This window comes from Eutrigla gurnardus (genome assembly GCF_963514095.1).
Source record: "Eutrigla gurnardus genome assembly, chromosome: 13".
In the NCBI taxonomy this organism is placed as follows: Eukaryota; Metazoa; Chordata; class Actinopteri; order Perciformes; family Triglidae; genus Eutrigla; species Eutrigla gurnardus.
Genome location: NC_139936.1, coordinates 20,747,359 through 20,772,390, shown reverse-complemented (window position 1 = coordinate 20,772,390; position 25,032 = coordinate 20,747,359). Strand labels below are relative to the sequence as shown.

Below are 25,032 nucleotides of genomic sequence, written 5' to 3'. Positions count from 1 at the left end.
AATGCTTCATGCAGCCATTTCCAGAAAAGCGCCAGTGATGTCACTAGAAAATGGAGGAGAAGCATGTTTTGGACGTTACTGTCAGACAGATGCTGTCATGCAAAGACCGATAAGCCCATTTGTGGGAGCAGATCAAATCGAAATCGCGTTGGTATCACCGTACACATTATCTCTGACGGATCGTTCCTCAGATTATGTGGTGACGAGCTCATCATACAAAGTAGGAAGCAATCATCCTCTGGTGCTCATAGGGGGGAAAAACAATGTCAAACAAATAGATAGTAGGCCAAATAGATAATAAAAAGCAAATGGGCGAAGTTAGTCTATCATACAATAGTGCTTAAAGTGGTGATATATTGGTGAGATGGAGCGCTGGAATGAAGCGCTCCCCTGCAGCTGCTCTTCTGCCAGAAATAGGGGCTATGTGGACACATAGCATATATGTAAAGACATGCTAGCTAATAATTGCATGTGACCAGCAAAATCTTGCAGCCACAGCACGCTGAATTAGCAGGCAGGCTAACTCCCAGAACGGTTCAAATGGAAGCTGGAGGTGTAGCGAGGGGATGTGGGTCCGTCGCTTATTGTCTATATCACGCAAAGTTAATTCCAAAGTGTTAATCAACATTTCTAAAATGTGTTGAATCGCTTTGATTTTTAATGTAGGATTTCGGTGCGCAAGCATGAAAACGGGTCATCTTAAAATAAAAAATACATGATTCCTCATTCCTATTTATCAATAGAGATTGTTTTTGGTGTGAGTTGCCTAGTTTTTAAGATATCGGCCATAGAGATGACTCTCTCAAATATATTGGGACTATATGGCACTAAGAGCAATGTCTCTTTCCAGAATGAATGACCCATTTACTCAAGTTAATCCAAAGACCTCGTTGGAAAGAGTAGCAAGAGTCAAATGAAATAAAAAGCCCTTACTGATATCTCCTTCCCCATGCCAGTTTGGGCGAGGTTGGGCTTCATCCCGCTGCCGATCTGCCATATGATCACCTCCGCTGGCTGACTCTTGTAAGGCCACTCACGTGCGTGTAACTCGTACCAGATGGTGCTGTGAGGAAAGAGAGCAGTGGTCAGTGATTTGGACCGCCTGGTCGAGAGAATGACATCACAGCTTCATAACACACCTATGGAGGATCGACATCCAGTCCAACGCTACCAGGCAAGATGTCAGTCGCAACAACTGCAAACCATCAAACTCAATGTTTTGGATCAGCTTTTCAATTAATGCACCACTGTAGATGATGCATCGGCACAGTTGGATCGCGGTCAATGCAAACACTTGCATTATGTGAATTCATTTGGTCTTCAACTTGTGGAGAACAGCACATTTTTAATCGCTGCTGACGCACCTTCCCCGTACAAATAAGCGTGTTTTCATTCTGCTGTTGCACGTCCAGTTTGAGAAGCATAAAAATAGCTCCTCGCCAGGAGTGTGGGGGGGGGGGGGGGGGGGGGGGTGAAGGCTGGTTGTCGATGAATATGCAAACTAGCTATGGGGGGTCACCTCTAGATAACACACGCGCTAACAGAGCAGCTGGACATTGTGCGACAGCGCTGCAATTTTCCTCCCTTTAGAATGATATTGCGACAGAACGATCTCCATATGGGGGACCATCTGAAGAATGCAACTGTGCTCCGACTCAACAAAGCAGGGTCCACCCCCATAAATGAATCAGTAATGGCACTGGAGGAAGAACAGGAGCCCTGGGGATTTTTAATCAACTTAGGACAAATTTTAAATTGGACTTTAGAGCAGGAGATGGAGGACACTTTGGTCTGAGAAACCTGAGTGACACTCAGAAAAGCAATCTGTGTGTAATAACTAAAGGAGTTGGTGAGATGATTTGGGTCAAAATTATTCAAAGTAAGCTATGGGCTTGCTACATTTTCACCATTTTCCACCAAGCCAGACAATTAATTTCTATTTCTTTGTAATTTATTAAAAGTATAGTTCACTTCATCACTGACTGGCTGAGACTGTGATGAGAAGATTGATATCCCTCTCATGTTTGTATGTTCAACGTGAAGCCAAACCCAGCAGCCTATACAGACTGGAATCAGAAGGATAGACGTTGCCTGCCTTTATCCTAGTAAAGCTCACTTTTTAACACATTATCGTGTTCGTTTGCTCGATGACGACAGGACTTCAGCTCAACTTGTCTTCTCACACTTTGAATAGATTGATCTGACGAGATACCTCATAGATGAACTTGAAGGACATTCAAACCAAAGTAGCAGGAGTGGCGGCCATGTTTATGTGTACTGTTGCCATCACGATCGCTGTCGCAGGCGAACGTCCGTATTAAACCAACCTGAGGCTAAATTAGTCAAATTTAACAACTTAATGGTTCAACCACAAGCTCTTGTCGCAGCGTAGGAAAACACATTGCCATCACCAGAAGAGTAACAATTTTGCACAACACATTTTCTGTAACCAGTGCAGCATTGAAGCATGGTGGAATTAGCTAACTAGCTAGCAGTCAGCTGGTTAGTTTGTTAGCTTGGCAAAGGCATGACTCGCCCCACTCTGCTTCTGATTGGCCTGTACTCATTGCCTTCGTTGGTTGATTGGTTAGTTTTAGGGAGATTTGTTAGGGTAAGGATGTCAGAGTATCAACCAGAAAGCTTTCATGGTGGCCTTGGCTATTAATGTGTGTGAACGTGTCAATGTTGACATCCGGTGGAGGGCACTTTGAGTGGTCGGAAGTCTAGAAAGTCCATTTGCCATCCGCCTCATCAATTAGTTGATGCCACGTCGCCCCTCAACATTCACATAGTTTCCTTTTTCCTGCAATCATGCAATCAGTATAAGATTCAAGAAGGAGACTATTGGTTTTCAATCAACTAAGCATTCAAACCTTCTCTCGCACCCGAACGATGGAACCAATCACGAATCAGTGTGCTCTTTATCTACTCCAATCAGCTCCTCCAGTAACTCGCTGTTGTCCAGCTGACAATGCTTATTTGTGCAGCATTACTTCTCCTCCGCACCATCATGACGAAGGGTCCATTCATAAACGATGCTGAGTCACGGGATCTCACCATTCCTGAGAATATTCCGGGATCATCCCCCAAATCAGGTATATGGGACCAAGTAGGGTCTATGTCAAAATCAGATAATTTTTAAGCAATTAACTTTTACAATTTCTAATCCTTCTCTCATTAAATGGTTAGAAGTTGAGCAAAATAGTAATTTAGAGAATCACAAATTATTACATTATCTACGTCTTTCTGCAGTAAGCGGTGAAAATCTATAATGAGATCAGAAAATCTGTTAATGAGAGTTGTCCCTTTGTCATGTTATGTGAAGTTTTAAGACACTGCTCTGTCAAAGTGAGTAAGAATTTATTGAATTCACACAAACATTTGTTTATGCTCTCTACCAACAGTGGGGCTGAGACTGTCCGACATCGGGCTCCGCCGTTGTCTGGACAAACAAACAGGAAGCATCAGGGAAGACGTACCCAAAAGCAAAGACATCTGACTGTTTGGAGAAGGGAAGTTTGTCCTCCTCTGTGTCCGGAGAGAGCTGCTGGATTATTTCTGGGGCCAGGTGACACAGCCAGCCGTTGGGGATCCTCAGTTTGTCTTCTCTACGGCTGCAGGACGAGAAAACATGGGGATGGAGACTCGTCAGGGTTTATTGATCTGGCTTTCTAGAGAGACATTTTTTAGGGATGGGGGCTGGATGGTGTGGTGCACATGCACACGGCTACATGCATGAACGTATCAGCCACCTGGAAACATATACTATCATTACATTCAAGATATATTTTAGCCTGCTTCACTTCAGTGCGCCTCCTTGACAGACGACACCTTTATGTTTATTTGATACAAATGATCACAAATTGTTATGTGCTGATAAACATGCATGCCGACAAGTGCTCTACAAGTGCCTTTTATGTATTTCAGGAACCTTAATAGGCCTACACAAGAAAATATAGATTTATAAAAAATAAAAAAATGGCAAAAATAATTAATTCTTAATGGAGGCTTTCTGGGGAGCTCCCATCTCTTTGAGGGTACCTGTATCTCCCCCGCATTTTAACCCTGGACAGATTTTGGACCAGGCTCACCGTTTCCCTGTTTCTAGTCTTGATGCTGAGTTTAGCTAATAGACTCGGGGCTCCCGCGCCGTAGTTTGAGAGAGACATGAGAGTGCCATCGATCTCATCATGTAAATCTAAACAAGGAAGCGAATAAGACCATTTCTCAGAATGTCAAACTATTCCTATAGAATAAGAGGCACTGAACAATATAGTGCTTAATGTTTGACTGCAAAACACCAATGTTTGCAGGTACTGCAGCCTACATCACAACAACATAAAATCTTGTAAAAATTAACTATAATTCAGTTCTTTACGCTGCTTATTTTATTGGAAAACATCACTGTTGCCCTCAGAGGGCTCACAGTGCTGCTGTCACTGGTCTGTCTCTCACCACTTGCAAACACTTTCTGGAGGGTTGATGAAAGTCTTGGCCTCATGGGGTCAATCTTGAGCAGATAAAAATGTGTGAATACTGGTTTGCTCAACCATGACATGGTAAATGAGGGAAAAAAATACATTTGTTAATGTAGCGAGAACCATTTTATAGCGTTTTGATCATTACCAGTGATTCACTGTTTTCTTTGTATGATATTTTCTGTTTCTGTTTTTCTGCTTTATCCAACCTCTATTGCATCTCTGCCCATCCTTGACCTGGTCACTTTTTTTATTCCTCTGAACACCTCTGTTTATGAAGGACCTCTGTTTGCCTCCTTCATCAGTTAACAGGGGATTTCTTCCATGACAACGGTAGATGGTACATGATCACACGCATAGACAGGTTTAATATTGCACACAAAATTATGAACTTTAAATTGGATCTCATTATCTATAATCCATGTTTTTTCCTATCAAACAGGAGGATGTTGCTAATGACAACAGGGGAAATAGGGGGCCAATAACGACCCTTGACAAGAGTAAATCTGAATCAGATTAAATCAGAAAAGTATTAGTGTTTGTATTACACAGAATAGTGTATGTTTATCAAAATATATTAAATAAAATATTTAGAGAAATATGTAGACTATTTACTTCCACTAAATTTTGTGTTGTCCCTGTATCATGTGTGCAAATGCTGTCATAATAATCAGCCTGTCTCCAGGACAGAATTCCTACATCAAACACGCTGAAAGACATTCTCCTGTCCTTGATGTGTGCTGAATATAATTACCTGCCAGCCTGCAAAACCCCAGATATGGTGAAGAGTCCGAAGTCGGTGATGACGATTTTGCCGTTGTCATAAAACACGTTTTTGGACTTCATGTCTTTATGTAATATCCCCTTAGCGTGGAGGTAGCCCATCCCCTGAGGACAGAGAGAGATGTGACTTTTCTGTAATATCATGTGCACTGCAGAAATGTTCTAGGGAATCAGGGTTGAGTTGTTTTACCTTCACCATCTCTTGTGCGATCTGCCTGGTCTTGTTAACATCCAGGACAACCTTGGCATCGCGCACCACCGAATAAAGTGTCCTGCCTTTACACAAGCTGAGAGGAGACAAAGGTTTCAAGTTACTGTTTTGATGTCTTATGTGATGCATTTGTTTGATTTATGATTTCAGGTCAACCTTCCGATCACATTCCTGAGTTTGAGTCCGATCCAAGGTACGTTTGTGTGAGATTTTGCAACAGTTGACGATCTGTATGAGCCACAAGGAAGTAAAATATGAACACTGTTCTTCAACTACTGTCTTCAAAATAAAATAGTGTGCGGAATCAAGTTAGGCTTGAATGTCACTTAAAGCTTTTATTAAATTAGAATCAGGACTATTCATTCACTGCCAGTTTGATTTGTTCCTGTATTCATATTCAATATTAGCTTGTTTTCTATTTTATTGGTCACTTTCTAAATTGATTATATTTGTGAGGCATCTCTGTGTTACGTAGAGCACTTTGAACACTTGTTTAAAGGCGTGATACAAATTAACTTCAGTGAGGTATTTTAATCGCTGCTGTTTATCTTGCTAATGTTGCATTCAGGGCCTGTCAGTAGAATGGGAGGAAGGGAAACCCCATTTTTACTACGCATCATTCAAAGACGATTACATTTAGTATGGAAATGTGGCTTGTTTTTGGTGATTTGTTGAGATTAAGCGGGAGACCAGAACTAAATGTTTGTCATTAACATAGAATAATAATGCAAGAATGCCACTTAAGATGTCACGACACATGCACATATCTCACTACAGTGGATTGTGGACCAGGACCAGTTTTCCCCACCTTGTTCCCATTAACGCTGATGCTGAAACAGTGTTTAGTGTTGCTTTTCAAATACTCTCTTTTTAACTGCTGACACCAGATTGCCTGTATTGTCTCGGTTTACCTCTCACATTGCTGCAATTACTTAATCTAATCGGTCATATTTGAATTACCAGCTGCTAAACCTCACAGGTGTGTAGTCCATCTAAATGATGGATGATTTCATAGATGGGTGCGGTCAGAGCAAAAGCTAAATAGGGGGGTAGGAAGGGGACCCCTCCTCAGTATCCCCCTCTCACTATCTGCTCCTCTCTTGATTTGCCGTTGCAGCTGGTGTGACCCATGTGATTTCTGGAACTTTTAACAAGGCCTACTCTGAAGCTGGCCGTGTGTGTGTGAAATGTCATTTGTGGATAAAATGCCATCATTCTGCACTGATACGTGGGCCCGCTCTGTGCCAGGCTGTTACACAGTGATGCGTGGAGGTGGTGTCACATCTCTGGAGGCGTGCCATCACAACAGCGTATTAATAGACAGCTCTACAGCCGCCCCCTGCCTCACACCTGAAGCCCTCAACCCCGACTGTGCCACGCAGGTGACCAACAAAGGACCCGGAGCCAAGAGTTCATGCATATTCATTCCCAAAGTTGACCTGACAGCAGCTGCATTTTTAGCGGCTCTCTTCCCTCAGGCTCTTTTCAACACAGAAACGTTTGAAGCTTCAGGGCCCTAGTTTCGCGGCGCAGCGCAGGGTGGCGGAGCCGGCGTAATGCAAGTTTCGCCAAGATGGGTGTGGCGGCGCAGCAGGGGGAGGCGTCACAGATTCAGCTTGGCATAGCGGAAGTTTCATGGCAAAAAGCCTCGCCGAGACTGCGCTGAAAGCCCGCCAGCTCCAACCTGGTCTACTCTCGGCGCAAGGCGCAAGTAAAGTCCATTCATTCAAGGCGAATTACAGCTGGCGGAGTGGAAGTTTGTCTGACCGGCGCACCCTGCACGCTGACTACGCCTAGTCTACGAAACTAGGGCCCTCAGTGTCACTTTAATTGATGCCTTACATGACTTATGACAACAATCACTGCTACACCTCTGGCAAACAAGGCCTGTATGAGCCATACTTAAGACACAGCGGCGGAGTTTCATGGTAGTCGGCTGATGAAAAGCTAATGAGCGCCCCTTGACACATCAGCTATGTGAGTAATTTTGCCTCATCCATCAAGTAGGAACCCGGCAGTATCATCACACATGACCCTGTGCTCTGTTTGCCTGGGAAAATCGATCCGCAGTCACTTGTGACAAATGAAACGATCAATATTCATTTTCCCCCACTAATACAACTGGAAAACGCATCCTTAATAAACCAATGAGCCACACTTCATTTTTGCAAAATTCATTTTGCACGTAGAGCTGCAAGAGTACGAGAAAGTTTGAGTTGCCTTTGTTTCATGCCGTTAATAGGAGAAGCAGAGCATTGGTGGATAACAAAGCCACCTGTTGCATTGAAATTTGCTATTATTTCCAGCAATCAGCGGTGAGGAGTTTTGAGAGGCAGCCAGCTCATCTGTCAGCTCCCCTGCACTCATGACTATTTGTGCTGGCATCAACTGAAATCCTGCATCTCAATCAGCCAATCCATTAGTTCAAAGATATTGACAACCACAGTGAATGTGAAGGGAAGGGAGCCCAATTTTACATTTAGCTTTGTTTCCTGAAACACTCTTTAAACTGTGAACGTAGTGTGGACATGTGGGGTTTTCTTTCCCTTGCTTACTATAGAATGAAGGAAAAACACAAAAGAGGAGAAACAAAGATGTAAATTGTTTTTGTTAGTGAAACATCTTTCTTTGTTCACAGCATGTGTTAATGCCAGTGGGACAGTGGCAAATATCCAAACTATTTCATTTGCACATTATCAGCTAATTAATTAAGCAAGAGTCTTCCCTGTGATGTTCTTTAACAAGAACGTAGCCCCGTCTCCCGTGTTACAATTGAGAAAATACTTGCTGCCAAAAATGCAAACACTAATCCGTGAAATAACTGAAGTTGTTCGCCATGTGAGAGAATTCACTCCAACCCCTGTAGTCAAGACAAATACAGCAGGCGATGTGCTCGTGGCTGGCTCAGTTTGTCTCATACCCTATACAGATTTTATCCATAAAATATGTTCAATGATTTCAATAATGACATACTTTTCTGTATGGTGTATGGGGCTAACAATACACAACACATCTTTGCACAATTATAATGTGGACATATCTTCAGTTGTTCAATTATGGTTATTTCTTGGGTTTGGGTTGCAGTACTTTATCATATCCCAATCCAATTATTCTAAACTATATTCATATATTACAATAAACTGGACCGATTCCACATAATGTTTTTCCTTCCACATTTATCAATATTTCTGCATTACCTTGACACTGTGCGTACTTGCAGAAATCCAATACATTTACTTCAACTCAAAATGCTTTTCATAATTGTACTCAATGGTTGTTATATGTGCCTTTATTGTCTTGTTTATCTGCTACTTGTCTTCATGTTCTTGTATGTTTTTTTGGCATTGTGCAGTAAACACTTAAAAACTAAACCTGCGTCCCAATTCAAAGTAGGCTTTGAGTATTTAATTTGTTCACACTTGACATTGAGTACACTCAAAAATGTCAGTATGTATAATAAATATGCATGATTTTGGTTGTTTTTGGACACTGCAATAAATAAGGGACATGGAGTTGAAATAAAAAAAGATTGCAAATGGAGGCTAGACAGTAGATTTGTATGACAAAAGACAACGCAGCAAGTGTAATCTCACACCTGCAACACCTGCAGAGTTAAGTACAAGACAGCCTGTCATAGAGGTGTGTGACGTGAATGTACCACATCAGGAATGATGTGAATGTCTCCGGAATCTGCCTTTACAGAGAGATCTCTCCGGTCATGCGATGGTGCGAGACGAACAGGCGAAACCAGCTTTAAAAGTGATGTACCTGCTTGTTAAACTACTGCTGCATGGCAGATTACATGCAAGCAGATGTGAAGAGTTGTTCATGTGGATTTGGAAAAGTTAACTCATAAATATTTGAAGAAACTTTTGAGTGTCATATTTGAGAATCTGATTTTTGTAACCTTTTAGGGCTACATTTTTAAATAGGTTTATTATTTGATTGTAGTGTTAATTGAAAAAAAGTATTAAGATTAAACCTGCCTGAACAAAGATTGTGGTGTGATATTTTTACCATATCTCCCAACCCGAACCCTTACCTGGTGATGATTGCCAGGTGTGGTGGACTCATGCAGGCCCCCATAAACAGCACCACGTTCTCGTGGCGAGTGTTGCGGTAGGCCATCACCTCACGCTTGAAGGCCTTGAGCTGGTCCTCGTTGTCACGCTCGATGTCGATCAAGCGGATGGCCACCTCACCATGCCATCGTCCGTGGAAAACTTTGCCAAAGCGCCCCTTGCCGATCATCTCCCCGATCTCCAGCTGCTCAAACGGGATGTCCCACTCCTGCAGGAAGATGCTGGTCTGGCTGGCCTTGCGTGGGAAGTTACGGGCCGACAGAAGCGACAGGTTCATCTCCTCGAACTCGTCACCGGAGTCCTCATCGTTGCCCTCCTCGTTCTGTGAAAGGAAAATTGAAGAGCTGAAGCCCTGCGTTTCACATAATTACAGATTTGAATTGATGATGATTAAAATGTCCTGATCCAACACAAAGAGGTGGTGTTAACATATTCTACCAAGATGTTAAATTCTGACAAACCAGAAATTCAGCAGCTGGAGGATTACATTCTGCTGAATCCTCATAAGTAGCAGTATCAGAGATGAGAAACATACATTTATGTTTGTCTGCCAAAGGCAATGTGTTAAAAAATGCGCCATGGTATTTTCTCACATCGCTACATATGCAAGGAATCTACATGCATTTCTGAAGGATCTTTTCTAACCCCTAAATTACATGTTAGGGAAGTATGTATTCGACAAACATGTACTTAGTGCTCTTCTAAACATAAATATGCAAATATGACATATGAAAAAGAAACTCTACATACTTGCACGGTGCTTCAATATAAAATCGATTTAATCAAGTTGTATGTGTTTGAAATAATTAAATAAAAAAAATTGGCCATTACCAATAGAAACATAAGAGAGTCGTGAAAAGGGGAAACAGCCAGAGGACACGGACTGATTTATTCTGATTTGATTTTAAATATAATATACTGCAGGAGTGAAAATGACCCATTCAAAGATGCCTGCTGGAATGTTATTCAAGGCAATCTGCATCATATTTTTTACCAAGATATATCATTGTTGGAGCGAGGACGTGCAGTTGCTTTCCTTCTTGGTGCTTTTGACACAAAATGTACCTGCAGGCTCCTCAGAGAGCCGAGCCAAATTATGCAACATGAGAGAACACTGCAAATGACAATGACAAGTCATGGCGAGAATGTATTTTGTCTTCATTTGGATTCACAAGTCATTTCACACCGATATTACGGTGTGATGGGGGAAGCAAAACAACATTATGGATGGACGTTCATTCAAAAGCATCACAGAGGTCACGGTTAGGGATCGAAGGAAGGACTCACGTCTGATGTTGGTTCAACTTCGATTTGAAGTAAAGGGTTGCCCTCATTCCTAAACGCAAAAGGAAAAGATGTAGAAATAAATGAGAAAAACAAAGTACAGTTTAGAAGGTTGCCGCTCCCTCTAGGTGCGGAGACTGTGACGGGAAAGCCATTCAAAGGCAATTGAACTGGATACAAAACACTTATTATACTAATTACATTACATTCAACCATTTAAGTATCCATTAAATCTGTGTACATTTTGTTATGTTGCACCTTGTCCTGCTACTTAAATGAAGTGATTGCTCAACGATTGCACCTGTGTCTGGCAATACACCTGGAACCAGTCTGTAATCATTAAAACGGTTTTTACTCTTAGATTGGTTTTATCCCAGAATCTCTGCTCAGGCTGTGGATTTTAATAGTAACTGGATCGCAGGCTCTTATGCTCCACAGGTGGCAAGAGCGCAGTCACATCAAGACCATTTGACAGATACATGGATAAAATGTGAGCAGGCCGATATGGAAGAAAGGGCACCACTAATAACTGGCTGAGTTTTCAGACCCTCATTTTTAATTTCATAGTTGTTGTACGCCGTGAACTTTCGTCCCTATTCATTTCTGACCTCGATGAACCCACTTTACCCTCTTCCTCCTCCGTCCACATAACTGGCTGTGTAACATCAGTGTGTAACCTCTCACAACCTTTCTGTGGTATATTAACAGTTCGCAAAGCAATCCTGGACTCTGGGCGAAGACCACAGGTGAGGCAGCATATAAATAATGTGATTCCTGTGGCGCCATCGGCCCCGAGCAGCGGTTCGATTTCTGCTCTAATGAGGGGAACCTGCCGGGTGTTAGGGTCTGAGACAGACCCTCATTAACCCTGGGAGGAGGTCATTAAGGCCAAAGAAACCTGCCAGCTGCCACTGGAAGAGCATACAAAGATGTGGGAAAGGAGGGACAATAGCTGTAATTAAATCAGAGGACTATGGGTTTCATAACCGCGCTAATGTATTCACATTCGTCAAAGGCAGCTAGAGAACGAGAGCCTGTGGAGTGAGAAATGGTGAAATTGTCCATCCAGAGATTTAGTAATGAGCAGAGACTCAGAGACACGAGGCTTCAAGATGAGCATTTGAGCCCCCCATCTGAGGATCTCCACCCACAGCTCCAGAACTACCTTTGGAAAGGTGCACCATATTGGACCGGGCTTAAGGAGACGGACACTAAAAAATAAGTGTTTCAGACAATACACGCATGATAACAAATAATGTATTTTTGAACATGAAAATCATTTGGACAGTGTATGTGTATTTTATCTCTTGTCTTGTTGTCTTTGTTCTGACTTGTGCTGTTGCCTTCTTGGCATGGTCACCCTTATGAAAGAGATCTTTGATCTCAATGGGCGTTTACCTGGTTAAATAAAGGTAAAAAAAACATGATCATGTTCTAATAGAAACCCTCTTTGTGCATATATTTTAGAGTGAAGCCGTTTTCGGCCCTCAGGCTTTTTATAAGATCAACAATGGTTAGAGGCAGGCACTGATTGTTAGGCCACACCCCCAGTCAATCATGTCCAATCACAGGGCTGAGAAATGTGAGCTACAGCCAAAATAATTACTTCAAACAAAATGACAAGAGCCTACCACGTGAACACATTTCAATTTCATGATTTATTTTTGTTGTATATAGGAAAATGGAAAAATGCTCTAATTTTAGATTTCTTATAGATATCCTTAATGTTATAAAACAGGCTCCCTTTTAGTCCATTTTGTAGATGAAAACCTAACCTTTGCCAGAAAACTAAAGGAACATGAGGCGGAATTATCAACCAAATGTTAACAAAGGATATTATAAATCCAGATGCCACCACTATCATTATGTATTGTGAGGTTTGTTACACATCTGTAATTATTGGCTATAAAGATAGGTTGTCTCATCATGATCAGTTGTGTGACTGGAACATATAACAATCAGTGGCTGCGTTTTGATTATAATGATTATGAATATGAATATTGCTGTAGACCTCAAACCCTCCCTGTCTATTCAAACACACATGCAGTCTGCTGTGAAGTATGCATAACATTATTTAGTGTCCTATATTTCCTTTGATTCTTATTATTTCCAAACACTGCTTGACATTTTTTTTTTTTTATCTCAAAGCTGCCAGCTGCTTCGGCAATGTGGCACAAAGACATAAAATCCAGCTATTTATTTTTAATTTTTAATCCAAATACATCTCTAACATGTATGGACTGTGCTCTATAGCGTGATTTAAAAACTCATACCATCAGCCTTCCCCCGCCAAGGACCTTTTCAAGACTGTGTTGATATTTAGAAAATACAATTAATAACATTATTTGCTACTGATTCCTCCATTACAATCCAGAGGTATGGTCCATATTTCATCACAATTGACCATCCGCGGGTTCTCTTGCCCCGTTTCTGATGATAGATTGAGATCCTGATCTAATTAACATCCGGGTCGAAAGGCATCTCATCACTCCTCCTCCTCTTCCGGTTGTTCTCCCGTGACCACTGGCTTCCTCAAAAATCCTGTGGAAATCCAGTTGGCATCTCAAGTGTAGCGTGAGCTAAAGGCCATGCTGACATTAGTCTCCGAGTATTCGTCATGTCGGCTCTCACATTGAAATTGTCACCCAAATATCTGTGCTCCAATAGGTTTGACTTGGCCTTTGAGCAGCGGCCACGGAGAAGATGAGTGGCGGGAGGAGGAGACGAGGGAGCTGATGAAGATGAGGAAGATAACTGAGAGGGCCCGATGAAGATCAGAAGTGCTTTCTTAATGTCTTTAAAGGCAGACATATGGTCTCATTGAATTACTTCTGTAATAGAATCTACTCACCCGGGTTCAGACAGGACGGGATGCAGGATGACCTGCGGGGCTCTGCTCGGAGGAGCTTCTGGAGCAACATCTGAGAATATTGGAGTCACAATTTATTAAACCAACACGTTGGAACAAAGTTGCTTTCAGTATACAATCCTTTAAAATACTGTTCATGTTGATTTCAGTGTCAACGGAATTGGATGATTTCAGCTAAAGGTAAAATAGAAGTATCTCCATTAGAAACTGGATTTACAGTATAATTATGCATCAAGAGGTTACCACTGGTATAATTATAAGTTAACACATTCCAAACGTTTGGACAAAATGTATTTCACTCCCAGGAACGTCCTCTAGTGCAATTTACTCTCTGCCACATTCTTTCACATGATGAGCAAATTAACAACAACATGTATTATTTTTCTTTTTAGCAAGCAGCAACGTAAAAAAAGTAAAGTATTTCATTTCCACACATTATTGGTACATGGTAAGTGTTTTGAAAAGTCAACATCTAGTCATCAAATTCAACATATAATGAGGTATTGTGAATATGTGCATTCACTGCCACTCAAAAACAATGCAACTGGTGTGCAGATTGCTTGAATGCAGCAAAGAAAATGATAGCTGCACAATTGAAACCACACATACTTCCTATTGAATTCCTGTATTTCTTCCTTGACATAATTTGAATGGAGATATCAATCATTGTAGAAAATGGGATTTCACTTTGATGCTTAGAGAGAGCGTATTTAATTTGATCACCACATTAGCGCGTGTCATTGTCATCATTGGAGAAAAAGAGAAAGCAGGTTGAATTCTCTTCATGTAAGATGAGTGCGGTCAGCTGTTGTCTGGTATCTACCTCTGAACGACACCAGAGGAATCGCTGTGACGCTTTGCCGCTCGTGTTTGCACGCTGTGACAATTTGTGACACAAAGTGGGACCAAAAAAAATACAAAAAACAAGCATTGTGGCACGGTGCATTAGTAGCTGGCACCGTCGCCTCGCAGCAAGAAGGACATGGTTTTGCTTTCTGTGTGGTGCCTGCGCGGATGTTTTGCATGGATTAACTCCAAAGACCAGCAAGCCAGGAGGATTGGACGCTCCAAATTGGCCGACGGTGTGAATCCGTGCCAGTCAGTATGTCTGTGATCCCTGTGACAACTTTTACAGGATATTCCTACTTTCTCCCAAAAATGTATGCTGGAATAAGCTAAAGGCGCTTGTGCAACCAAATACGAACATGTAAAGACTATAAATGAATACATTTTATATCACACCGTAATTACTGAATCGCTGGGAGGCTTATGAAAATAGATTTTCTTTTCTTTTCTAAACAGCTAACATTTACAGTACGTTTTACATAACGTGGGCGTGTCATTAGCTCCACTTACAGCATAATGAGTTTGGATTGATGAGATTAACAGTAAGTGGTAGTGTTTGACTGTTCTGTTAGGCAGCTCATAAAGAAATCTGATGTCATTGAGCTGAAGAACGGTACAATAAGCAGAACCTGGGTATTGCTGAGTGACGTATATTCTATATTTAAAAAAAAAAAAAAAAACCTGTCTCCCCAGATCTCAATTACACCTCATTCTTTTCCTCACACCACTCCAGGTTGTCTAGGCCATAATAACCTGCCAAATGAGCAAAGAATGTGTGAGACCAGTGTAAAAGCAAGAGGCTGGGCATTGACAAAACATTAGGAGGCCCAAATGAGACAAGCAATGAGTGGGTGTAGGGGACGAGAGTCTCCTCTGAAAATCACCCAACAGCATCAAAAGAGCCCTTCTCCTCACTCAATTTTCCCTGGGACGGTTGTAGTGCATTATGGGTAGGGGAAATGATCAATTAGGACTTGCTTACCAGGAAAGATGAACTGTTGCTTGTATTTGAAATAACTGGAGGCTGAGGAGAGAAACAAAAAGGAGAGCTGGTTGCTCGCTCATTCAGTATTTACATTCAAATTAGTTCTTATTAGAGATTATGACACCGTTTTGCTTCACAGCACACATTTCACAGTTCACACAACATATTCTCCAAACACTCATTTATATTGATTAACTATTTGACTTGTTTTCTCTCCCATTATTTGCATTCATTTAGCATATTCACGATATGAATTACCCCAGCAAGCCTCATGCAAGTATTGTTATTTAGAATATATTGGGCTACTCAGAAACACCAATATAGATAGTTATCACCATGAAACTTCTCCAGTTGATTATTTATATTAAGGCAATCATTTGTTTTCTGAAAATGTATCTTTAAAAATGCTCATTTATTTAAACTTGCTATTTTGAATGCTTGATTGCGTTGGATTTGACTGCCCTCGAAATTCACACACTACACAACTAAGTACACAATGAACTCCATGGAAGTATCAACACTACAGCAATAGGTGAATTAGATATTAATAGTTCCAGTTTGTACTGTAACCATGGAAACATAAAACTATCTCAGTGAGATTTCTCTGATATTGAAGAACAATCTCCAAACGTAATGAATAAAGGAGGCAAAATCTTTAGGTCCAAGTGTCTGTTTTCTATTAAGGGTTGAGGGTTGAATGCTTCCTCGGTGATAACTCATCATTCTGATACCTGTCAAGTTGAACTGTTTCTGTTGCCGCGCCGACTGTGGAGACGGATGCAGGGGCGAGGGGGGCGTGGCACTGCTGGGCAGGGGAGGGGCCGGGGAGGACGGGGTGGAGGAGGTGGTGGATGACGGATTACTGCTGGAGTCTGGCTGGTACGGGGCTGCGATGTGATCCTGAGAAGAAACAGAAAAAAAAAATGCTTGACTTCAACTTGTAATACTGGTGATTTTGCAGTCATGACATGCTTGCACTTGGCTTTACTGTTGGCCTCTTTCTGAATCGTTCCACAAGTTTCTAGATTGATTTTCTACCTTCCAGGCAACACTTGGTTTGCATTCATTTCAGTACAATATGAAAATCAACTTGCAGAGATGTGAGACTTGCCCCACAGACGTAATCCATCACAATGAGCAATATGCTGCTTTACTTTTCTGAGTAATCATTGTGTGGGGCTGCAATTGTGGACAGGAAGCATTTTCTAAACTCCCCTCAGTGGTGCATCCATGGACTAGAAAACGACATGCCTATCATATTGCACATATTTTACTCAATCAGCGGATTCTGCAGATTCCAGCTGATTTCGTCTCACCATGATTGTCATTATTACAATTATCTTTTTTCTGCTGTGAGAATGTAAAACAGTTCTTCTTTCTTCAAGCTGCTTTTGCCATTTCCGTCTCATGATCATCACAGCCAGCTCCCGACTGACCTCCGGGTACAGTCCAATGAGTCCCTCCAGTAATCTGCCCCTAGTCACATCTCTTCAGCTGAAGATGGAACTTCTGAAGACTTCCGTTTCACCAAACTCAATTTTCAGATCTTTATTATGAACAATCTCTGGATATTAAATTCAGATAATGACTTAATATAATAATTTCCCTAATGGTTTTTGTGTTCCACTATTTTCAGTCATCACTAAAAATAAAAACACTTTTTTCCAATTAAATCCTGTTTGTAAAGATGCTAAAAATGACTATCAATTTCATAGTTTGGAAATCACAACATAAAAGTAAGCAAACATTTAAACAAAAGACCAACATTCTTCTCTTCAGCAGCCAAGCCTTAAATCTCGGATGCCATTTTAATGATATCATGATAAAGAGAAAATGTTCAATTAGATGTTTTATCTTTCATGTCTCTGCATGTTGATTTCCTTAGCTAATTGAAAAGAAGGGAAATCAATGGCTGCTTTGAAGGCAAGCTAAAGATAGGGCATGCTTTGAACAATATGAAACTGCAATTTGTATTGAATTAGCTAATGTTGGAAGTGATTAATGATTTGTCAAATTCTAGCAGAAAGTAGGAGAAACAGCTTTATCGACACATTGTGTACTGTAAATAATCATTGGGTTACATCAGAGTGTGTATAGATTCCTGATGTCGTCAGTGATGATTTCTGGGTGTTGCACAAGCAGATTGCAAAAGCTTTGACAAAATGTCCTGCAGGTACATCCAACCTATCAAGTGCAGTAACGAAACATTATTTAAAAGTTGTTGTTTTTGTATCTGCTCTTGATTTATATAATATTATCTTACAGTGCAAACATTGGCAGAACAATTAAATGTTCAGATAATAATAATATTATTATTCAACTATAGCAAGTTTTGTCTTTTTGGGTCCATCCATCGTCTACCGCAACCTACACAGTCTGTAGAGACAGACAGGTAACCAGTCTATCACAGGGTCGACATGTAGAGACAGACAGGTAACCAGTCTATCACAGGGCTGACATGTAGAGACAGACAGGAAACCAGTCTATCACAGGTAGACATGTAGAGACAGACAGGTAACCAGTCTATCACAGGGCTGACATGTAGAGACAGACAGGTAACCAGTCTATCACAGGGAGACATGTAGAGACAGACAGGTAACCAGTCTATCACAGGGCTGACATGTAGAGACAGACAGGAAACCAGTCTATCACAGGGCTGACATGTAGAGACAGACAGGTAACCAGTCTATCACAGGGAGACATGTAGAGACAGACAGGTAACCAGTCTATCACAGGGCTGACATGTAGAGACAGACAGGAAACCAGTCTATCACAGGGCTGACATGTAGAGACAGACAGGTAACCAGTCTATCACAGGGCTTACATGTAGAGACAGACAGGAAACCAGTCTATCACAGGGAGACATGTAGAGACAGACAGGTAACCAGTCTATCACAGGGCTGACATGTAGAGACAGACAGGTAACCAGTCTATCACAGGGCCGACATGTAGAGACAGACAGGTAACCAGTCTATCACAGGGCCGACATGTAGAGACAGACAGGTAACCAGTATATCACAGTGCCGACATGTAGAGACAGACAGGTAACCAGTCTATCACAGGGCCGACATGTAGAGACAGACAGGCAACCAGTCTATCACAGGGCCGACATGTAGAGACAGACAGGTAACCAGTCTATCACAGGGCCGACATGTAGAGACAGACAGGTAACCAGTCTATCACAGGGCCGACATGTAGAGACAGACAGGTAACCAGTCTATCACAGGGCCGACATGTAGAGACAGACAGGTAACCAGTCTATAACAGGGAGACATGTAGAGACAGACAGGTAACCATCCTGCATGTCTTTAGACTGTGGGAAGGAACCTGAACCAGGAATTGAACCCGGGAATCAAACCCAGGACCCTCTCGCTGTGAGGCGACCGTGCTACCCACTACACCACCCGTCTTTTTGCGTGTTATCTATAATAATAATGACAATAATAATAATGGTCCAAAATGATGTCAAATGCATGCAAAAATATGGATATCACACAGCATGTATGACGTCACTCTGTCACTTCCTATTCCCTGGAACCCAGAAGTCAAATTGTGGTTAATAATATACAATTATGTATTATCAAAACAGAAGATTATTATTTATGGTTGATAACACATGTACAGTGGTTCCAACACTCCTTGTTGGCCGTCTCACTGCTGCGTGCTACCTTTATCCTGGATGCTCTCTGGTGAATGCTAGAAGGGATGGTCCAGAGGGACAAATGAAGCCTATTGGTCAGGGGGGAGTAAGTGCATGTGCAGGATGTGGCAAGGCCATCCATAGCATCCATCATGCTCAATGGGCAGCCGGTTAACTTCAATCAATTAATTACTAAATTGACTGAATATCGGCTGATCTTCTAGTGTTTTTGTCGGTAGAGGGAAAAAATTATAAAAAAATAAAAAAATTGGAAATAAATCTCATATGTCATGGCCATGGTTTTACCATTAAAAAGCAGAAAACAACTACAGCATGATTGATTCATTGAGTTACTGATCAATACCAGTAATTCACCGAGCACTTTGGCAGACGCCGGATGACCAGTTGTTAAAATAGTCTTAACTGCTCAATACCAGGGATGGTCCTTTGTATGAAAACAAACCCATCTGTGTAAACATCAATACTGCTGAAGATATTTTTGTACGGTTGCATGATCCCCTGACAAAGACACGATGACTCATAACCATATCGGGCCACAAAAAAAGATAGAAATGTGATATCTAGGACAGATTACGCTCAGATTGTAACACACAGTTTTCGCTTTCTGCACTCACCTTGTTGATTTTGTTGGTTTTGGGGAGCGTCTGACTGATGTGCAGGTCTGTGTACCTGAGCGGGTTGTTGATGTCACATGGCACTGATTCAGTCCTTACCAGACGAGCTACTGCAGAGACAATGGAGAGGAACAATGAAGCATTTGTGGGAGACAGAAATTAAACAATACTCGCCTAATAGCTTCAGGAAAAATGAGGAGAAAGTCTTTATCACGCCCAGCTTCTAATATGAAAAATTAACAAACTGCCTTTTCACGAACACCATCCATTTATCTCATATAGAAAAAAAGTCTCCTTAAGCAAATTATGTATTGAGATACTGTCACTTTCTCTTACTAAAGCAAGGCAGAAGAAGTCTAATTAGTGTTCTTTACCTTGAGTTGTTCCTTGGTGATCTTATTTGGGGGAGAAAGGGAGGGAGTGAGACAGAAAAAGGACAAAAGAATCTCAATTCTGATAGCAGATAGCGGGAATTTCTTTCAGTGCAGTCTGTGTCAGTACAAACAGTGCATGACGCAGTCACATTTGTTCAACTTAAGTGGCTTAATTAATCAGCAGATAACCTATCTGCCTAAACCGGCAAAGACTCTTTCACTTTGTTAAATGAGGACTCAAGTGGAGAAAAAAAAACCCGTCTCTTCGGTAGTTTTAAGGACGCATTCAAATAATTGAATAATCATGAGGACAGAATACAGCAGGGTTTAATCTAGATCTAGTGCACTTTTAGAAAATAATGATCCCTATAGAGAGGACAGAGATTTCTTAAGTTGTGAATATTATTCTCTCTCAGATTCTGTGTCACTCAAGATTGCTTGCACATTTTTCAAAAATAAAATTAAAGTTAATTCAATATGCAGGCAAATGCTGCGGCGTACTATATCAGTTGAACCAATAGCAAAGAAAGCTGAGATACGGACGGAGGAATGTAATTTGCAGAGTCGCAGAGTCATTCCGACGGGGTTTAAGCTCCGACGGTTTTAAGTGTAGCCTGAATATAATATTAAATATAGGCTTCTGAAAATGGACATCAGAGTTGTGAGTGCGAAAGTGCGATAGTTTTCATAATATAACAAACTGTCAAAGTAAATGCAGGTCTCTAAACTGTGTGTGTGTGTGTGTGTGTGGAGCTGGATTCTCTGATAAGTGCTGCAGTTAAGTCGAGACAAATATCGGCATGAAAGTTAATGAAAATGTGTGCAGCCGACTACATGTTACATATTACATACCTTTAAGGGATTCTCGTCCGCCTCTCTGTATGATCAATAAATGGCAAGGTGGGGCTTCTTTGGTGCATTTGTTGTGGCACTTCAGCCTGAGTGCATACAAAAAGACAGGAAATGTGACTGGCATTTGTCCTGATTTAGAGTTTATTTACACACCAAGTGGGCGAATTAGCATGTGGCAAAACAGACAATGGATACAAATTGACAATTTATTCAAGTGGGACTAAAACAAAAGAGGATAATAAGCATGTTTCACCATGAGAAATGAAAAAAAATGTATTAAGATGTCATGGAATAATAACAGAGATTTGATTATGTGCAATCAAAACAAATTAGACAAATCACTACTATTGATGCAACGAATGGTACTTGAGGCACCTACTTGCAGTTTTTACATTTCAGTCCAAACAACATTCCCTTCCCACATACTATGCATGTCTGGGACATCCAATACTTGGTGGAAAACCTGCAGGCAGAAGAAGTGAGACAGATAAGGAAATGTTTTTAAAAGTCAGGACATCCTTTTCAGCTTTTTACACATCTATATGACATATAGGAGCTGTGGATTACTGTGAGGAGAAACACTACTTCTGACCTTTTGCCTTTCAGCACATCCTCTCATTCCGGCAGACGGCTTTTGCAAAAGAAGGCGCCGGTTTCCTGCCTAACCTTTCTGTGAGGATAATAGATGCCTGAAGAAGGTACTTCAGTTAAAGTGCTTACCACCCTAATCTCCCTCACTTGCTGATGTAATTTGGGCCCATTTCACTGTCACCTTTCAGGTAACCCTGGGCGATGAACGTCTCAGGCAGCCCCTCTGCAGTGCTGGACCGAGGCCTTGTGCTTTACATCAATGCAATGAGTCCAAGTGGGGGGAGTTCAGAGGCCTGCGCTGCTATTAAGCTTCCAACACGCTTACTTCTCACACAAACAAATCCACAATCCGCAATAGCAACCCATTCGAGCGGTTGGAGCACGTATATGACTATTGGCTGTATTTACTGCCAGCCGCGCCACTGGCTGGCTAATGGCAGGTGACTAATGCAGTTTGACAGAATCCAAATCTCTTTATTAGCCCTTCTCCGCCTCAATTGGGAGGCAAAACTCAATCCAACCCCTAGCAGATTTTTTTGTGGATTCCGCTGTCAAATGTAAACGATGATGTGGCATTAAGGGCAGATTCTGCATACAGAAATGTTCTTTCAGCACAGTGGAGGGCTCGAAAGCCAAAGTGGTTCATTGTGTACCGGCGACGCAAATGCACTTATCATCGCAGGCCAACAATGCAATCACATGTTAGAAATATGCAAATTGGTGCGTCCAGAAGATTGCTAGATGGAATAATGTTTCGATTTAGAGCTTCGCTTTCCATCTTGCTGACTTTTCAGCGGGAAAAACTCCCACGTTCTGCAGGTCGCTGAGATCCCACAAATAAAACGGTTACGTTTAGGATCACTAGCATTCGGGGTTGAGCCGTGCGAGAGAGAGGAAGAGAATTAAAAGGATTTATGCAAGAGGCAATCTTTAATTGGACCGACATTGCATCACAGGTGTGTGAGGATATGCATGTCAAAGCAAACTTGGCGCACACTCACCCACACGCTGTCCTTCAGGCCTACCTGTGTTTTATTGAGTTTCCCAGATCTCTCCGGGGAATCTGCGGGGACCAGCGAGGCACTGAGAGAGTATCTGGAGGAGGAAGAGACAAGAGAGAGGTTTGCATTAAACATCAATTTTACACATATGAAATTTGGGGGACTGATGGACTTTGTAACAACAAACTGACATTTAGGTGTCAGACATAATCAACTGTTTGGATATTAAGCAGACAGTTCATCATAACTCATCACTGTAAATGAGCTCAGATCGACAGATAGAATTATAAAGGAAACCCAACTTCCAGCACATATCGTTTTACTTTAAAGTTTGAACTATTTACTATTTTTTAATGTGGCGATATCTTGCATTGCTACCTGTATTCCTTTGAGAGGAACTCTCGCTTCAAATAGGTTTCTTTGCTTGGTCCATTAGCGTTGGCAATGACACGGCAGCCTGATGCATTTATTCGCCACCTCCTAATACCAGGTGAGAACGGCAGCCTACACAGCGTTGCCTGTGAAGGCGGCTGTCTGTGGTGGGTATGCACTCAGATGGTAATGATGTGCTGGCTGCTGACAATTCAACAACAAAAGAGCCTTGCTGAAAAATGCTGACAAAGTAATAGGTTATAGGTTAAAGTGCATCCTGCAGATCATTTTTCTTCATGGTTTTTATTTTGAGTTCTGTTAAATGCCATACAGGCTATACTGTATAAGTTATGTTGTGTTACACTTTTGACAATTTCGAAATGAGTAAATAAAACATAGAACAGGAACCAACCGACACCCTTTGGAATGTTTCTTTAAAAAGTACTCAATTAGTTTAACACTTTAAATTTGAGATTTTCCTTTAAGGTAAGTTTTATGTGCATGTCTTGAAGAATAAACAGGTTTTATATAAACAGGATAACTAGGCACTGTGATATACACACACACCATTCTATCTCTCAGCTTTTGCACCTTCTGAAAATAAGCTTTGTAATAATCAAGTAATTTTCTGGCTACCTTTATGCAGAGTTATTCATGAGTATCATGTTACTATTAAGCCGGTGATGAATACTAGGAAGAGTGGAATAGAGGGGACTTGAATGTTTTGTGTGTGGCTAGGAGGAGATGGAGGAGATGAACAATACATCAAATGTGGGAATTGTGAGGATAAAGGGAGAAAAACAAGCCAAAAAGGGCCTAGAAGTTCTTTCCCTCAATGCATCAAACTGCTAATGCCTTGAAATGGAATTGTGGGCCGAGGAGTGAGATCGATCTCCATATGAGAGGACAATTAAGCCCTAGAGAAAGAGGTTGCTTTCAGCTAGAAATATATTACCTAAAAGAACAAATCCTAAAGAAATTTGAGAATGGTTTTGTCAATTTTCATATTCACAGGATGTTTTTTGAAAGGAAACAGAAAAGACATTCACAATGTTCCCCCTTGAAAACTTGTGGGCTGGAGATGAAAACAGTTTTCAGAGACAGAACTCCTCTGGAGGCAGGGGAGTAACCGAAGCCCGAAGAAGGATATTTCAAATGACAATTTAAGAGTAGATTGAAGAGAAAACTACAACCACTTTTATGAAGCAGTAAACTTCTATTTATTCCTCTTCTCGCATAAAATGTACCAATACATTTGCTTTGTCAACAGATTACAACATGTGCGACTATTAACTTCCTACAGAATCAGGCGAAACGCACCGTCGAAAGAGTTAAAAAGTGGAAGCTGTTTTTTGAAATGCTTGCAATTACAAGGATCGTTGAAGAAAAACCACACATTTTTCATATGAGGGGCTAAATCAGTCCTATTAATTGATTGCACGGCTGCGAGTCATTGACTGTGCTAATCTCATGGCCCCGGTGGCCGATAGCATTTCCTGGTCCCTGAAACACCCTTCCTCCTACTCCAGCCTCTCCAGAGGATCGGTGCCTTCCCTCCGCACTCCGATGCATCACTCAATTACACTCAATCAACATGATAACTCAATATAGAGGGGGAACTGACATCATCTGCTTCTCGTCGGCCGTGCTGGCGACTGGCTGATGATTGGACTTGTCAGCAGCGTGGTCGGGGCTGTCTGTCATCGCGTGTGCTCGCTGTTGGCGTTGCTGCCTGTCTCCCGCGACAGTCTTTGGTGATGCCGCCATCCCATAAAGAACAGGAGGATTTCTCGTGAGGTACTCGTGAGGACAAAGAGCCAGTCATATGAAAAGCAACAAGCTTGTGAAATGACTGAAACCTCAGTGCAGGTTGGGTTTGTGGCTTGGTATTTATTGATGTATTTGGGTGTTTTTGTGGATATTTCATTATGAATGTTCGTCTGCATAGCTTTTGTTTATTTAGTTTTAAGATTATATTGTTAAATTGTTTGTTTTATGTCTGTCCTCTAAAGTTGTCTGCCAGTAGCAT

The 25,032-nt window shown here is 41.5% G+C and overlaps 1 protein-coding gene across 3 annotated transcripts in view; it reads right to left on the bottom strand.

The window, feature by feature from the left end:
• Positions 1 to 25,032, bottom strand: part of ksr2 (kinase suppressor of ras 2) — a 94,537-nt gene that overhangs the window by 10,822 nt on the left and 58,683 nt on the right. For all 3 annotated transcript variants that reach the window (XM_084024821.1, XM_084024820.1, XM_084024822.1), the window contains 14 exons: positions 22,656 to 22,725; positions 21,419 to 21,502; positions 21,040 to 21,125; positions 20,188 to 20,208; positions 19,814 to 19,923; positions 16,270 to 16,438; positions 15,536 to 15,577; positions 13,690 to 13,759; positions 10,842 to 10,890; positions 9,515 to 9,876; positions 5,452 to 5,548; positions 5,233 to 5,366; positions 3,480 to 3,614; positions 934 to 1,063 (listed from right to left, as the gene is read on the bottom strand). In XM_084024821.1, coding sequence (XP_083880947.1) covers positions 934 to 1,063; positions 3,480 to 3,614; positions 5,233 to 5,366; positions 5,452 to 5,548; positions 9,515 to 9,876; positions 10,842 to 10,890; positions 13,690 to 13,759; positions 15,536 to 15,577; positions 16,270 to 16,438; positions 19,814 to 19,923; positions 20,188 to 20,208; positions 21,040 to 21,125; positions 21,419 to 21,502; positions 22,656 to 22,725 — 1,559 coding nt within the window. The remainder of the gene's footprint in view (positions 1 to 933; positions 1,064 to 3,479; positions 3,615 to 5,232; positions 5,367 to 5,451; positions 5,549 to 9,514; positions 9,877 to 10,841; positions 10,891 to 13,689; positions 13,760 to 15,535; positions 15,578 to 16,269; positions 16,439 to 19,813; positions 19,924 to 20,187; positions 20,209 to 21,039; positions 21,126 to 21,418; positions 21,503 to 22,655; positions 22,726 to 25,032) is intronic.